At 44.4% G+C, this 16,859-nt stretch overlaps 1 protein-coding gene across 4 annotated transcripts in view; it reads left to right on the top strand.

The window, feature by feature from the left end:
• Nucleotides 1-16,654, top strand: part of pax2b (paired box 2b) — a gene marked incomplete at both ends in the record, with an annotated part of 28,294 nt that extends 11,640 nt beyond the window's left edge. The window contains 5 exons of one of the 4 annotated variants that reach the window (XM_084567533.1): nt 3,428-3,603; nt 6,130-6,244; nt 13,075-13,176; nt 15,203-15,289; nt 16,533-16,654. In XM_084567533.1, coding sequence (XP_084423659.1) covers nt 3,428-3,603; nt 6,130-6,244; nt 13,075-13,176; nt 15,203-15,289; nt 16,533-16,654 — 602 coding nt within the window. Of the gene's footprint in view, nt 1-3,373; nt 3,604-6,129; nt 6,245-13,074; nt 13,177-15,202; nt 15,290-16,513 lie in introns of all 4 variants that reach the window. The other 3 variants (XM_084567531.1, XM_084567534.1, XM_084567532.1) reach the window with 3 other exon arrangements.
• Between the last annotated feature and the right edge of the window lie 205 nt (nt 16,655-16,859).

Genomic DNA, 16,859 nt, shown 5'->3' with positions numbered 1-16,859 from the left:
GCGAGCCGCTTGTCAGATGAGAATTGAGAGGCAGATGGGGGACTGTCCTTTAGCTTGAGTGGGAGGACGAGTGCGTAGGTTGACCCAGGATGGTTTGTCTTGTGTGTGGGAAGTGTATTCCTCGGTGGTGAATGACAAATATGGTGGTGGTGGGGTGGTGGTGGTGGTGGCGGTGGTGGGGGTATTGATCAGGTGTTGTGGCTCAGGCCGGCTGATGGAAAGTAATTAATGACTCCATTTGCTTTGGTAGCAAAGAGAACAATTGAGTTTGATAAAGTGACACGGAGCAGCAGCAGCAGCAGTAGTAGTAGGTGAGGGGCTTCACTGTGGCTGAGTGCAGAAAACACACCGAGTATTCACCTGAGTGTGTCCAACTGTAGCTACAGAAATTTAAAAAAAAATCATCTTTCTTTCTTGTGTAGCAGGTGTGTTGTTCTCTTAAATGAATAATTTTTGGAAAAGGTGTTAATTCACTTTCTTTCTGGGTGTGAAATGAGTCGTAGCGTTTCTGTTTTTGGACAGAATAAATGTTACTTCTGATTTTACTGTTGGACAAAGCCAGGCCTGATGTTTCCTTCTGCTAGCTTAACCATACTGAGCATAAGCTAACTGTCTCCTCCTTACACCGATCAGCCACAACATTAAAACCACTGACAGGAGAAGTGAATAACATTGACCATGTTGTGACAATTCAGTGTTCTGCTGGGAAACTGTTGGACCTGGCATTCATTGGTGTGGCTGTAACTTAGACATGTAGCACCCACCTAGACCAGACCAGACACCCCCACCCCATAGCAATGTCACTCTTTGATGGCAGCAGCCACCCCCAGCAGGATGCATTCTGACAAAACGGTTTAGGAGCTACTCAAAAACACATGAAGAACAGCACAAGGTGTTGACCTGGCCTCCAAATTCACTAGATCCCAAACTGATCAAGTATCTGTGGGATGATCTACAGAGGCCCCTCCCCTCAAAGGCCCCCACTAACAACATTCTGTTGCCAGACACCACAGGACACCCTCAGAAGGCCCATGTCCATTCTCTGATAAGTCACAACTGTTTTGGAGGCACCTACACAATATTAGGAAGGTGGTCATAATGTTATGCCTGATCGGTGTGTATTAAACATACAATTTTAGGATTGGTATGGACTGTGTCATTTATCTCATTCATGAAGCACTTTTCTTCACGCCGTTGACTGTTTGGAACTGAAAACAAACACCAGTCATTCTTCCACCTTGGTCTTCCTCCTAGACAGACTTTGTTGCTGCATAATACGTCAACAGATTTTCTCCTTTACCGCTGTCACAATCGTGGGAACCCATTGGCCATCGTCTGATGACTAATGATATGTTCAAAAGTCACAAAATGGCCCGTTGCCTCCAAGTCGCCCTTGAAGAGTTGCTCAAGTGCTCATTGGCGCCGTTGGATGTCATTGGCAAGTTGGTTCTTCACTGGTTGGTTTTTAGCTTCATATCTCTGGCTTCCTTTGAGAATTACTTAAAGAATGGAGCTTTTCTTGCTGGTACTAGCCTACGAGGTCAACGGACAAAGTTTCCGGTGTAGCTAGCGGATACCTGGCTAACAGATAGCGGATATCTGGGCCAAGACTTCCCGCGCTGTCATAGTTAAAAGTCTAAACACCAATTTAAGAAGTGAGAATGAAGCTGGACTTGAGAGACAACATCTATGATCGGACATTTACACTACAAAAGCTTTCTTTAAGGTATTAGCTTCACAAACACGACGTGTTAGCTTGCTTACCGACAGCATACGACAGGGTAATCTGAATCTTTTCACTTTCCACGCGGATTATTTATCACCATGCAACCAAATCCCGCTCAAACGTGACGGGTGAATGCTGTATTCGGGACTACAAACAGAAACCAGAAAGCTTCCGGTACCCACATCCAGTCCCTCGCCGACAGATTTGGCATATTCACATGCGATTGTACAATGCCATTTTAAGGCGAAAACTGTGGCGGTTACGCTGGCGTGGATAGACTCAACATGACGGGTGAAAAATGCACCAATGCAGCTTTGTCTCTCCAAAATCTGACACCTGACCGTCCTCCAATTTACCAATTTCCTATCTGTTTGTAGCCCTTTGGAATTACTGTATAAACAAAATCCTAATGCATTTATTTGTGCGGTGAAAAATCGTTAACACGAACGTGTAACTTCAATATCGCGTGATATTTTTTGCAGCTATCGGTGCAAATTCAGGTTGTACACGCTTGCACAGCATGGCCAGACATGCACACACACTTAACTCACACTCTCCGTTATAGCTCCTCCGGCTCTACTTTGGAGAGTCGGGTTCATCCTCTGGCCTCAGCCGGTGAAAAAAGGTCAAGCAGCAGAGTAGAATGGCAATAACCCTCCCAAATGGTACTATCACACAGACATGATTGATCAATTGAATTCCATGGCAGAGAAAAATGTGGGATTAAGTAGAGTATTATACGCACAATGAGTTGAGGCATGATGTTCATTTCAAGTTCATTTCAGCTCCCTCTTGCCACCAGATCAGGCAATCAATAGCGGCCTTGCATATCATATATCACCACTCTCCCACCGAGGGGAGAACATAATCTGCCGCAAATTTAGAATGACAGATTTGTAAGGGAGCTGAAGCTTTCTGGGATCCGGGGAGGAGACCTACAGACACAGCCACTGCAGCCAGGAGAAGAGGAGGAGGAGGAGGAGGGGGGTGGTTGTAGGAGAAGAGGGAGGGAGCTATGGAAGGATGGTCTGTAAAGGTTTAGGCATTGCACACACACAAAAATAAATAAATAAATAAATAAAAAGCTAAGGCATCCTTCTCCCAACAGCAGAGTAATCAGGTCAGGAGTCGGGAGAAAATTCCTGTTTGGAGAGCAGGATGAATGAACTAGACTGTACAATTTTATTCGGCTTCTTGTCGTCCGCCGTTGCCTCCAAATGGAACTGCACGCTCACAGAGAATGAAAGCAGCATTGAATTGTGAAAGGGAAATTGTGCTTTTTCTTAAAAAAAAAAAAAAAAAAAAAAAGCTCTGCTTTTTGGAGAGGAAAGAACGAAGGAAAAAAAACACAATAATAGGCTAGCTGCTGCTTTCATTAGCGCACACGCTCGCCACAACATGTATATATTTGCAAGTGACGGTAATCCATCAATTACCAGAGGGCTTTCAGATCATGATGGTGTTAATACTGTGTGGGGGGATGCAGGGGAGCAGCCTGTGTGATGTAGCCAGTGGCTCACTACAGGCATTAAGGTGCAGAAAAACCTGCACTCCATCCCTTTTTGTCCCCCCACAGAGGTGGTGCAAGAGAAAAAAAAAACAAAAAAAAATAAAACATGAGGAGAATATAAAGTGCATAGCTTGAAGTTAAGGCCAGCTTCCCGGGGTCAGTATCTCGAATGTTGCTCTTTCTTCTTGTAGATGGTTCAGATGGTTCTGGCCCAAACAGTGATTCTCAGGGTAGTGTGGAGAGTTTACGGAAACACCTGAGGGCAGATGCCTTTACCCAGCAGCAGCTGGAAGCGCTGGACCGGGTCTTTGAACGCCCCTCGTACCCTGACGTCTTCCCTACGTCGGAGCATATCAAACCTGAACAGGTGAGTTGCACTACGACTTCTTTATATACACTCACACACAACACTATAGTAGGGCATCCACTGCTGAATCACAAACACAAACACAAAAAAAAACCTCTGTCACAAATATTCCCAAACCATTACCAGGGAGCTAATTAAACAAACGTCCGAGATGGCCGCTGGATTACAGTCGTAGCATGTATAAAGCTGGAGGGATCACTAGGAAAACTCCCACACGTTATTGATTTTGTGATGAAAAACACATTCCCTGTACCCCCTGTAATTGAGAATAACAGTAAGGCAACATGAAATTAATCGATACCTAGATTTTTCTTCATCTTCGACTGCTGCTTCTCGCCTGCTCTGTTTATTTCCCGCCTCTGCGACACGTCTCGACGCGAAATCACTGCTTTTATCGCGGCGTGCATTGCAAACAGTCCTTATTTTAAAAAACCCACACTTGCCATCCATCCTCATTTTAAAAATTAAGAGGCATTTGGGGGAAACAGCCACCCCCCCCTCCCCATATCACGCCAAAACGACAGCCAGAAACCAAAGCTTATTAACAGCTCTGGGCTCATTACAATGGATAACCTTTATTTACTTTCATTATACTATTAAACAACAAGAGACTATTAATTTCTCCCACCCAAACTACAAGTCGGACCCATAAAGCAAAAGCAGTCACCTAATTGAGTTCATTTTAATTTCTCTCCAATCGGGGCGAATTACGCAGGTGATAAATCAGTGGGACAGGCCTCACCTCCAGAAGAGGGCCTAATTTGCAGCTAATTACAAAACTGATTTCTACTGGAAGATCAATACCAAAACGAATTGGAAATGACTTGCAATCACAAAGAGCGTCAGGGAGAGTATTAAAAGGCAAAGGGAAAAGGGGTTGGACCAGAAAAAAACAGGGGGGGCGAGTAAGTAAGAAAAAAGAAACGAGGCCACGAACAGTCCAGAAAAATCAGCTTTAATTTAATGCAATATTAATCAGAGCTCTGTCCCTTTTATGGGTGCCTCATGTTTTTTTGTTTTTTTTCCCCCCTCTCTCTGCAAAATGTGCCCCTATTAGCCAGTGTCTGGGCTCTGTAGCGAGGCATTAAAAGCCCATTCTGGAGATGCAAAACCGAATGGATTCACCCCTCCCACACTTCTGCTAGCCATTTGGTCATCCCTTTCAGACCTATCTTTTCAGCGTTCCCCCTCCTGCCCTTTATCTGCATGATAAAACGTCTGTTTGGCGTCTGAGGCCGGCGAGAATAGAGGAAAACATCCGACATTGTGCCAGTGAACAGTTGTAGCAGACAATTAGAGTTTATCTGCGATAGTGGCAGACAAGAGCGGGGTCACGGGCGTCCCCCCTGTGGGAGCGCGCGGCCCACTGAGCCACTCACAGTGGGCTCTGGACGAACATTGTCAACACTCAGACTCCGGAAGTCTCATCTCATTAAAAAAAAAAAAGAAAAACTGCTAACATCTGCCGTCGGTGTCTTCGAGCATTTTTACAAAAGCAAACATGGCGATGAAGGAGAAAGTTGGGAAGAGATTTTATTCACGCTACAAATACAATTATTTGAAACAGTAATTCTTTGTATTGTACAGAAGATGTAATTAATATTTTTCCACCACAATATACTGATATCAAATAGTCTCAGTTGCTTAAAGTTAGTATTAAATGTCCGGCCAGTAATTCTTTAATCGTATATTTAATGATATGCTGCGATTTTGCTAATTAAGAGTTATTTATTTTGTTATTTAACAAATAAAAAAGAGTTTTTGTAAAAAGAATCATATTAAAAAAAGACCAAAATCATCTCATATTTGTAATGGCTTTGGTGTAACTTTGGTGTTTTTGGCTCGAGCAAACTTTTAAAACAACTTTTGTTGTTTATTTCGTCAAAAAAAAGTTGGCGTTTGCAGAAAAATCAAGGCAACGTTCCCTGTTTCGTTTAGAAGAAAGTCTCAGAAGTGCACGTCGCTGTGTTCTTTTTCTTTTTGTGTGTGTGATTTGGGTGAACCATCCCTTCAAGCCTACACCTTTACACAAACAACCCTTAAAAGGGCTTTGACGGGACAAAACGTGCAAGTTGTACAAGTGATTCCATTCAGAGATAAGAGGTAATGAAATTTAAAGGTGGTTTAGACTGTAAGTTAAAAGCAAAAAGCAAAAAAAAAAAAAAAAGGCAAAGCAAAAAAGAAAGTGAATGGTGTTTCTCAAACAGGGCCACATGGTGTGTCTGTAACAAAGCAGAACTGCTTTCTCCCTTGGCTGATCAGGGGTAGGACTGCAGTCAAGCACAAAGGGCCAGCTGACGCCTTGGCTTTTCACTCATCTCAAAATCCCACTTCCTCTCAGACAATACCAAAATACATTCATGATATGCTTGAACTGCCACCCTGCAGCATGAGCACACACACAATGCGCTCATACAAATTTATACTCGCACAGGCCTGTGTGGAGCGCTTAATGGAGGAGAAGAAAGGAGGATTTCCATCTAGGTATTGTTTGGTTGTGTAATGATTCAACTGTCCTTTTCCCAGGCTAATGAGTACTCGCTCCCTGCCCTGAATTCCAGCCTGGACGAAGTCAAGCCCAGTTTATCCTCTAGCGCCAACCCAGACCTGGGCCCCAGCGTGTCGCAAAGCTACCCTGTAGGTAAGATCAAGTGCCGTACAGTACGCCTTTACGCTGCCGGGCCACAGCTTCAGCTGAGGGGGTTTTGAACCGTGTGAAAGGACGAGAAAAGTCGACGCCAAACGTGCTTGTGCAATTGACAAAGGCAAAATGAAATGTGTGACACAATAAAGGCAAACCAAAAAGTTAAGTGTGAAGACTTTTTTAATAACGCCGTTTCACTCTGAGCTGAAAAGGTGGTACAACCGATGCGATAAAAAAGCTTAGCAGCCGTCCTCCGTTTTGCTGCTGTGTGTTTTTTTGCTGAGCGGGCAGGTTGATAAGAGATATTGGGAGGGGAGGGGAGCTGTTCAGTCACCGCTGGACAAGGACCTTTGGGTGTCAGCACATCAGAACTATGACTGTGTATCAGAGCAAGGTCTCGGGGTATTAAAAGAGAAAAAAAAAAAAAGAAAAAGAAAAAGGCCACCGTGCAGGCTTGTTGGCTGCTGCTGTATTGCTCTTGCGATTTGTTCACCAGGAGACAGTTTGTGTGTCTGGAAGCACGAGTAATGTGCCTCTGTAAATACGCTCTGGCATTTCTGCCGCCTTACTCTAACACCATGATCATTTATTTCACCCCTCCTATCTCTCTCTCTCTCCCTCCCTCTCCCCCTCTTTGTTTCTCCCCCCTAGTTGTCTCCTCTCCTTGTCACAGTTAATGACTGCCTGGCTAATTGAAATATTGTCCCGTTGTTGCGGCGTTATTACCAAGAAGAAGGTTAAGTTTACTGAAAGTTTACGATGACTGTCGGGGGCCTGAGATTAATATACAGAGCTTTTATTAAAATTCATATAATTATGCAGCAGCCATCAAAGGCAACGAGTTCGGCGTTGGGGGGGAGGACAGGGTGATTGAAAATTGCAGCAGCCCTCCTTCTCAAATGATAGCCAAGCAGTCTTATGAGAAAAGAAAGGGCCCTTTTCTCATTAATATGTGGGAGGTAGATTTCCCCTGTAAGGCAGGCCTCCTGAGAAGAAAGGTGTGTGTTTGTCCTTTGTGCACTGATGGCCCCTGCAGAAAGCAGCAGCCCCCGGCTCTGCGGGGCAGCTTTGTTTGCACCTGGGATATTTTAGATGGTCTCTGCAAGGAGGGCTCTCCTTACCTGCCTTACAGGTGCAAAGAGACACGCGGAGGAAGAAAGATGGGATTGTGAGCACATCAGAACGGCGTGTTTGCACGTAAAAAAAAAACATTTGGCTTTTGTGCATAAAGTTATTCCACCACGAATAACCGATGCATGATCTCACTGGAGGCAGGGAAATAAAGCGTGCAGAGGTCAAACTAATGGAACAAACATTGCTCTTACTTCCACTTGGTAATTGCTATTTGGTTAGTGGCTCCTCTGCTTGGTTTTCCCCCCCAGTGCCCCGCCTGTGTGGATAATAGGTGATATTCAGGTGTGTGGTCTCTCTCTAATGGCTGAGTATTACAGTTTACTTGCCAGCGATAAGCTTAGCAGAGGAATTTTAAGCCGTGCAAAAAAAAAAAAAAAAAGCAGTAAATTATCTGCAGCATTTAGGCCGAGATCCAATTTCAAATTAATTGTGTCTTTACGGGCTAAAAGAACTGGAGATTATGTTCATCCTTAAAATGTTTTTCGAACACCCAATTAAAACGCCGGCGGTTATTGATCTTGTTGATTTTTATGTGACGGAATTTGCATAATCTATTAAAAATGAATGATTCATGATTCGAGATTCGCTCATTGGCAGAGATCGGGATTCTCGGCGAGCTGACAGACTTGAGAGATAGAAATCTTTTGTGTCCTCTGCTTATCCTATTAAGGCTCAAAAGTACCTGCAAAGCAGCCTCAAATAAGAAAGGGATTTAAGGGCATTGTGCACATCATCGAAATTCAGAGGCAAGAAGCCACTTCCATTAAAACTGTTTTCTCGCTCTCTCTCTATCTCTCTTTCTCCCTTTCCTCCACATTAACGCTGTATAACCTGCTAAATAGTCCCTCTTACCCCATAAAAACACCAAAGGGTTCCATGAATATGTGGATAGGACAATTGCATATTGTGAGGTAATTTCTATTGTTGATATGGGAAGTAATTTCTTTGATGAATTCCCTTCGAGAGATGGATTTCATCTCAAGTGCTTCTTATTCTTGTTCATTCGAACCGCTTAAAATTCAAATGGTGTGAGCCGTGGGTGAATTTATGAATAGCAGAGGGAGGAGCTCAGAACTTTTCTTTTTTTTTTTTTTTTTTTTTTAAATGTGTATTTTTGAGAAATAAATGGAAGAGATGGCCTCGATACGGCCGATTGTCCACTATTTTCTATAGAGGGTTTCTGTATTTCCTGAAATTAGTCAGGGCCCACCTGTTTTCTCGACGGCTCTTCGGATTTAAGGGCCCCAATCTTCGAGCGTAGTGGAGGAGATTCCCCTTGAGCATTCAGTGGGAGTTTTACACACCTCCACTCGTTGACTGCATACTGAAGACTCTAAACATATTCCCCGCTGGGCCTGTTAATGGAGGCCTCTACAGGCTTAAGAACCCCCCGCGTCAATGACCTCTCCTCCTCGAGCAGCTCCTTCTGTGCACTCTTTTTTAACTTCCACCCAGCGAGTAGCACTTCAATTAAGCCGAGCGAGTGCTCTCGGAGACCCGCCGTTGACCAGTGAGCAGCGAGCAACGATCAGACGGTGAACCTGCCACCGGATGATGTGTGGCCTCGCGACAAACCGGGCCCCGCGTGTCTTCCCACAGGGGGAAACGCAGGCTCCGAAAATTAATGCTTATTTCGTCTTCACAAAAGCAAACTAACCTTTGAGCACACATTTGATAATGAATGACTTTCAGTCGGCGTTCGGGGAATTAAAGCAATTTGGCTCTCCAAACATTCTTTACTTAGTTGTAATTAATTAGGGCGCAGAGATTTTTTGGCTTGTGATAAATTGCCCCATTCCGCGCATATAGCCTAGAAAATGGAGGTCAGAGATTTTTCGGTTGTTGTTGTAGCAAACATGAAGGTGTCCCTGTCATGCTAAATTTAATACTCTTGCAAGCAAAAGAGTCATTCGCAAATGACTTTGTTCGTGTGCCAGATAAAGGAGAAGGTCACCCCGCGCTTTTCAGTTTGAGTTTTAAGAAGCGGGGTTGATGTTAATGTAAAAGCCGTGCATAATGTTTCCCGCCACGTTGCTCAAGTGAGGACTCTACGACCTAATGCCGTCGTTCGTTTTTACCTTTTGTCAAATATCTGCTGAAGTCAGACGTTTAGTTGCACCAAGAGCAAAAAAAAAAAAAGAAATAACTAAATCCTGTATTCCCAGCTCGGCGGCCACTTCTCAAATTAAGACAGAAATCAACAGGCTTTTGTAGCAGCAAACCAAAAAATCTTTGAATTGATTTTCCAAAGGGGAAAGAGAGAAAAGAGGGGAAAAATAAATACCTTGATTCGCTGGCGTTCAATCTAAGGGGACTGTCAGAGGGAGCGGACAATGCGAAGAAGCCCGTCTTTTAATGAGAATCTGGACACACATATCTCTGTTGTAAAAACAACAAAGGCTAGGAAGCAGCTAATGAGGCTATCATCGCCGCACAGAGAGTTCTCCCCGATCGGCGCCTCTCTGAAAGAGGGCTTTAAAGGGGGACATAAAGCAACGGTCACAGGGCTGCTGGCAGACGCTGCCAACTGCATCCTGGAATATACAAAAACAAGACTCTGTTACGACGGCAAACTCTCAAGGATGCAATCTCCAGTCTGTGTTTTATTTTATTTTTTTCATATCTCTGCTCTAAACACTGAGCATATAAAGAAAAGAAAAGGTATTTAAGGTCAGTATAGAGGTTGGAGACGCCAGCGAGAGTCAAGTATTGATCTCTGACCTGATGCTCTGGATCGGTATCAGGGATAATAGCGATGCCCGGCCCACGTTAAATACAGTACTGATGATATATACGAGTCTGAGAATGCTGTTTCAGAAACTTTCCGTGTCGTGTAGTGTCAAGATTTTCAGTTCGGTTGGTGAAACTTGGACAAAAATCCCAGAACCGGCGTCCGATCTGCGTTTGCCAATCCGGATTAGAACCAAACGAAATCAGAAGGACTAAGTGTGAGCGATTCACGCTTAGCTACACAACGTCAGCTTTCAGTAAATTGCGTTTCTTGCACTGAAATTGCAAATTCCATATTTTGAAAAATAAATAAAATAAATTAAATTGCCCTGAGACTGTGCAGCAAAGCCAGGTTTCCAGTTGTCATTATGTTCGTCACAAGTCAAAGAAGAGATAAGAGTATTTAGTTTTTATTAAACACGCCGTAGCTGCTGTGGTAATAATGAAGAAAACAGTTAGACAATAGTTACCCCTGTCTACACACACACACACACACTCTCACACACACACAATACCCTCACCCCCCCTGCTGGACCCCCCACCTACAGTACTCCCACGGCTCCCTTTGACTTATGTGCACTGGCTTGGATCTAACTAATTCTTATTACAAATGAAAGGTCCGGCATGACCTCACTCTTCTTCTCTGTAAAGCTCTTTACCTCCGCGAGCCCCTCGTGTCTCGGCGCTTCAACCAAAAAGATCACATCTCGCCAGGCCTCCGCACAATTACAGCAATCAGTGCCGAGGTTTCACAAAACAATGGGGAGCGGTTGTTCGACATGCGATTGAATCGTTTCTTTAGCGGGAAGAATCACGGTCATGACCGTCAAAGACGTCCTTTACGAGAGAAATCACCTCCGCTTTGATTTTTCGAACATTTATTTTGGAACATTTTGCATAAATCTTAGACTTCATTCATTAATTCATTCATTCATCTTCTGTAACCGCTTGTCCTGTGAAGGGTCGCAGGAGGGGCTGGAGCCTACCCCACGCGGGGTCCACCCTGGACAGGTCTCCAGTCTATCACAGGGCTAACACTAGAGAGACAGACAACCATTCACACTCACACCTACGGCCAGTTTACTTTGGGCGGTGAGAGGAAGCCGGAGAACCCACGCAGACACAGGGAGAACATGCAAACTCCACACAGAAAGGCACCTGGTTGGCCTGGATTCGAACCCAGAACCTTCTTGCTGTGAAGCATCAGTGCCAGCTGCTAGACTTTTGCAGTGCAATATTCTAAGTAGAGAAAAAATGAACAAAGTCCTGCAAGAAAAAGGTTGCCATGACACAGAAGCATCCAGTTTGGAGCATTATGATGTTATATATATTAAAATACATGTAACACATCCCATATTTAACATGTATACAGGATTTGAACAGTGTAGCAGGTCACTGGGTCAGTGAGGAGCTTTTAATACTGTAACTCGGTGAATCTGAAACTTAAAGCCCAGAAATTAGCAACACATTTGATTTCCATCCACCCATACTCATCTTCCATGGTTCCTCTCTCCTCTATACTTCCTCCTCCTCCTCCTTCTTCAGCAGCATGTCATCCTGCCTCTTCACCCTACAACCGGTATGCCTGCCAGTTTGTAGCTGCATCCTCAATTAAACTGTTCCTCGTAACACTGTCCACGTATAGACTTTTATCGTCTGCATATATACGGTGCGTGTACAGTTTTAGTTTGGGAGTGTGGTTCAGTTTTCCATATAGCTTCGAGGTTAACCTGTAGCGAAGAGGGTTGTATTCTCTTGACAGTACAAAGCATGTAGATTCAATTTTGTTTAACAGATTGCATTTGATTAATAGATTGACGTCTTTTTAGCAGTAATTTAGCCACTTTTACAGGCTGCCAAGCCCAAAACATCTAAAAAATGTAAACCCAGTAGACTGAAAACAAGGGATTAATCACAACAGCTCACATGCAGCAAAAAGTATCTCAACTATGAAAAAGTCTTCTCTAAGAAAATGCTTAACTGCAGGAAGTAGAGGAATGAACATGTTATATATTTTGGATTCTCGTAAAAAGAACGTTTTCCTTGCTCCGTTTCTCCCGACTGCCCTTTTTAGCGAAGGCGACAACATGGACAACTGTTGTCTTGCGGTGTTACGGCGCATTTCATCCGCTAGTTCCTCATTAAATCTCCATTGGGAGATGAGTGTCCCTTTGAGTCCGAGTGGCCCTCGCAGCCTGACAATATAGCGGGGGCCCTCTCTTTCCCCGGCCGCTGTGCAGATTGGGGTTACGTGCCGCGGTCCAAATGTCCCCGCGGCCCGGCGAGGACAGCCCAACCGTCACTCTCAATTACAGAGCTGAATATCTGCAGCCAGACGGGTGACGGGTCTGCAGAGAGGGAGTGGGGGAGGAGGAGGGGGGGGGGGGGGCAATAGAGGAGCCTTATGGGGTTCTGCCATATTTACAGTTTGAACTGTTTAATGAGGAGGCACATTTACCAGAATTCAGCTGCCGCCCTGAGCTGCGTCGGCTGTTTGTTTTTAGTTGACCGTTGGACAAGCGGACCGACGCCGCCCGGTGTTGAGTAACGCTGCTCTTTGAAACGTTTTACTCTGGCGGGTCGAGTGTCTACTACGGTGAAATCTGAGTTTGTGTGCTGACTGACTTGTGGTGGTGGCGGTGGTGGTGTTGAGTCACGATGCTGAAAGCAGCAGCATTTACAACAAATAGTGCAACGTCTGTTTGGTACGGTTGCAGGAACAGTTTTGCATTTTACCACAGGAGAGAAGTCACGTAGCATACTTGTTTAGAAAGCTTCTTAAACGACCTCTTTCTCTAGCTGCTACTACATATTTAAGTCGCTTATCGTCTCCAATTCTAAGCTAAAGATTGAAATATTTCTGCTGCTCTTGCATTTTGACGCAGCTTTGATCACAACGAAAGCATAAACGGGAACCAGCACCTTTTCACAGGCCTTCTGTGTGTTCTGTTTTGTCTCTGCAGGTCGGGATATGGCCAACACAACCTTACCTGGGTATCCCCCTCACGTTCCCCCCACGGGCCAGGGCAGCTACCCAACCTCCACGCTCGCTGGAATGGTTCCTGGTGAGTGAGAGATGGCGCCGCTTGCTTCGTAATGTCACCAGGGTCTATTTAACAGGTGCCGCTGCCCCCGAGAAGGGAACATGTGTAGAAGCTGTGCAGCAGAGTGAGGAGGCTTTAGTGCCAAATTATGCAGAAGCGATGAATATTGACCCGCAGAGTAAGAGGCACGCACATCCTTGTATTAGCTCCGTGTGTATGATTGGATTAGACAAGCCGAATAAGTGATCTTACTTCCTGCTTTCCCCCCCTCAGCCTTATTTGCTCATTATCTCCCCGAGTGGCCGTTCTCGCCGGCCTCGATAAACAGCACAACCGGGGGGCCCTCCCCAGCCTCTGCGCTCCAGAGCACATCCCTTTCCCCCTCCTCTACTTGACCTGCAGTTCAGGTTCACAGCAAACAGTTAAGGGTCAAAAGGCAGAGGCATGAGAGCTCCGGTAAATATTCAAATCGCCGTCTCTCCGAGGAGGCCGGGGCTCGTGTTGCACAGCCAAGACGAAACACGGGACAAAAGGATCCAGTTTTGGTTCTGGGGCTTAATGCGGCTCCCGAGCTACAGCGTTGGCCCACCAGACGCTTTTTGAGGAAAACACAGGCGGCGTGTTTTTTCACTTTGATGTGATTAAACCACACGGACGGGGCGGGGCGGGGCAGGGCATAGGGGAAGCAGTGGAGTGTGTGCTGTGTTAGCATATCATTTACCAATCACGCAAAAACCCGTCGCAGACTGTTCCTTTTTTTTTTTCTCCTACATTGTAAAGAGCTGCCATAACATGTTTCATAATCCTCTTAACCAGGGAGGTTTTATTTACATTCCTTTTTGTTTTTTTTGCCTGATGCCTAGCAAGAAATCTTAAAGGGAAGCGTCCAAATATATTGGAAGAAATGTTGTTTTTAAAAGGTTACAGGTCACTTCATCCAAATTACATTCCTCCCTTTTTCCAGCGGTGGCATCCTGCCATGCAAATAGTTATCTATCTTATTTTTTAACTCCCCCGCATCCTTACACTGGAGTTAAACTGAATTTCATGCTTTTTTTGTGCGTGTTATTTTGGTAAATTGACCGTTTACATGATTTTAACTTAATTTGTATTAAATATCTGCCGCGCATATCTCAAAATGCTTCATACTTTATAGGTTTTGATGCAAAAACTAAGAAAAATTCTTCATTAACTTCCGCAAAAGTCCATTTAGCTGCCAGCAAAAGCAAAGGGAGATGTCGGAGCGGCCCGGTGCCGTGCAGTCCAGACGTACTTTTGGATTTCAGCTAACAGAACTGTTAAATCACGCGAGTGGAAAGGAGTCAAGTCAAACATACTTTTACTTTCCATTTGTTCTTATGTGGCACACAGCGAAAGATGAGGACCTTAATCCCATGGCTTGTGGTTTTGTGCTACAACCGATTCATCCTATACACAACCGCTAAGATTTAGTGACAGGCGCAAAACACTGTTAGAGCAAAGCCATTCCTCACCGGCTTCATATAAAATCTAGCCTTTATTGTCTCGTAAAAAAAAGAAAGAAACGTGTTGAACCAACAGCGGTGCTCACTGACATGCTCCGAGTTACTTCCCCTGCAGTGCGAGGACGTTGCAGGAAGAGCTCGGGCCAGGGGGGGGGTGGTGGCTCTCAGATTGGAGACGTTAAAAAAAATTCCTCCAAGAAAGGGCTGCAGGATTTATTGCAGCGTATCAAAAATGTATGCATGAAACTGTTTATTACCGCGCCGTATTTATTAGGCTGGTTTGGAATATACTGGAGGAAGAAGAATGGGTAGATATCCATAAATGGGACAGGGAAAGCCGCCTTCAGTGTCACATCCCTGTATTGTTCAGTGTTGCATAACTTAAGTGAAATGAAAAAGAAATAAATTACTTGCTTGACTGGTCGCACATCGATGACTATCATTTCCACCCTCAAATTGCATCCTGTTTTGAATGACGAAAAATGACTGCATGTGAAGGAGAAGGGAGGGTGTAATGGTTTGACGCATTGAAATGCTAATTGATTTGTTGTTTTGTTTTGCAGGGAGTGAGTTTTCGGGGAACCCCTACAGTCATCCACAGTACACAACCTACAATGAAGCCTGGCGATTCAGCAACCCAGCGTTACTAAGTGAGTAGAGAGAAAGGAACTCGAAAGAGAACGATTAATTGAGCGTTTAATCCCTTCCCCTGAATTGTCCCATAGTAGCCAGGCATACGATCTAAAGATTTAGATTTTTGTAGATGGCAAAGAGATGTGAATGTAGTTTCGCTGGGGCAGCAAAGCCACAAGGATTGGAATAAACTATCTCCATCTGCTCTCTCATTAGCCTGGACTAGTAGCTTTAGCTAACTGTATGCTAACCAAGTGATTCCAGCAGGTTGCCGGATGCTGCCGCCTCAGTTTGACGGCAACATTAGCAGCTCTGTTAGTGAATTTGGTGACACTCAACACCAAATGTAGCCTTACACCTCTGATCTTGTGATCCAGGATAAGCTAAATGAAAACAAACCAGCAAATAGTCTGATCCCTCATATTCTGTAACTCAAGGACTATTAGCTTTATGCTAACGAAGAAAAAACAATGCACTGTGCCTCAAACAACGTACTTTTCATTCAATTTTCATTCAGTAAACTGTGTACACAGTGTACTTACTTACTTGCACAGTGCATGAATTTCGACATGGTAGTGTTGTCTCAGTTCAAAGGTTGCAAGCAACTTGGCAGCGCATAATTTTGACAGAATGCTAAAATCATTCAATAAAAAAACAACTTGCAGACAACTTTAACATTTTATAGCGCTGCGTTGGCCCTTATAACCATGGATGCTAGAGTTTTCTTGGTTGTCATTTTCACAAGTTTGAAACTCGGTTGGTTGCCCCTCCCCCCTCCGCTACGCTAGGCTAACGAGGATGGCGAAGGCGAGCTTCTAAAAACTAAATTTTTCACCACATTAAGTGCACTGTCCGAGTACACGTACTGCAGTGAACGTTGCCACATTTATCAGTGAGAATATATTCAAAATAAAAAAAGTAGTAGGGAAGGATTTGAGATGCGACAACAGACCTAGAATTAGCTTAATTTGTTAGCTAGCTATAGTGTTGCTGGCACAAGCTGATATAGTCATGATCATGGAAAACTGAAGTAAAAAAAATCTGCAATTTGTTGCTCAGAAATGTTAAATTCATAAAAAATTGGAAGCCTTGACAGGCAGAGAGGCACAGTAACTATGGGATACACCGCTCGGCAATGGCTAACAACTGAAATCTACTGTTCTGATAGTAAATTTGGTGAATGGTGATAAAAATTTGCAATTTGTTTGTTTCAAATGGTCCGTTCTTCTGTTAACTTTCAGGTTCCCCTTATTATTATAGTGCCGCATCGAGAGGCTCCGGCCCTCCCACTGCTGCCACTGCCTATGACCGTCACTAGTTACCACGGAAACCAAATCAACCTGCAGGACCACGGCCTCAGCCTCCATATTGCCCCGGTGTGAGCGGCGCGGTCCACTGGACACTGAGCAACGTTAAAAAAAAACAACAACAACAACAACAAAAAAAAAGAAAAAGAAAGACAAACGGCTCACTCAATAGGAACTTCTTTTTTTTTTTTTTTTGGGACACTCTCCAAGACATCATCACGGACACTGAAAGACGCTTCACGGACTTGATGAAACTTGTGGCTACTAATTGCAGTGGTTT

Source organism: Chelon labrosus (genome assembly GCF_963514085.1).
Source record: "Chelon labrosus genome assembly, chromosome: 19".
Lineage (NCBI taxonomy): Eukaryota > Metazoa > Chordata > Actinopteri > Mugiliformes > Mugilidae > Chelon > Chelon labrosus.
This window is presented reverse-complemented; position numbering and strand designations above follow the sequence as displayed.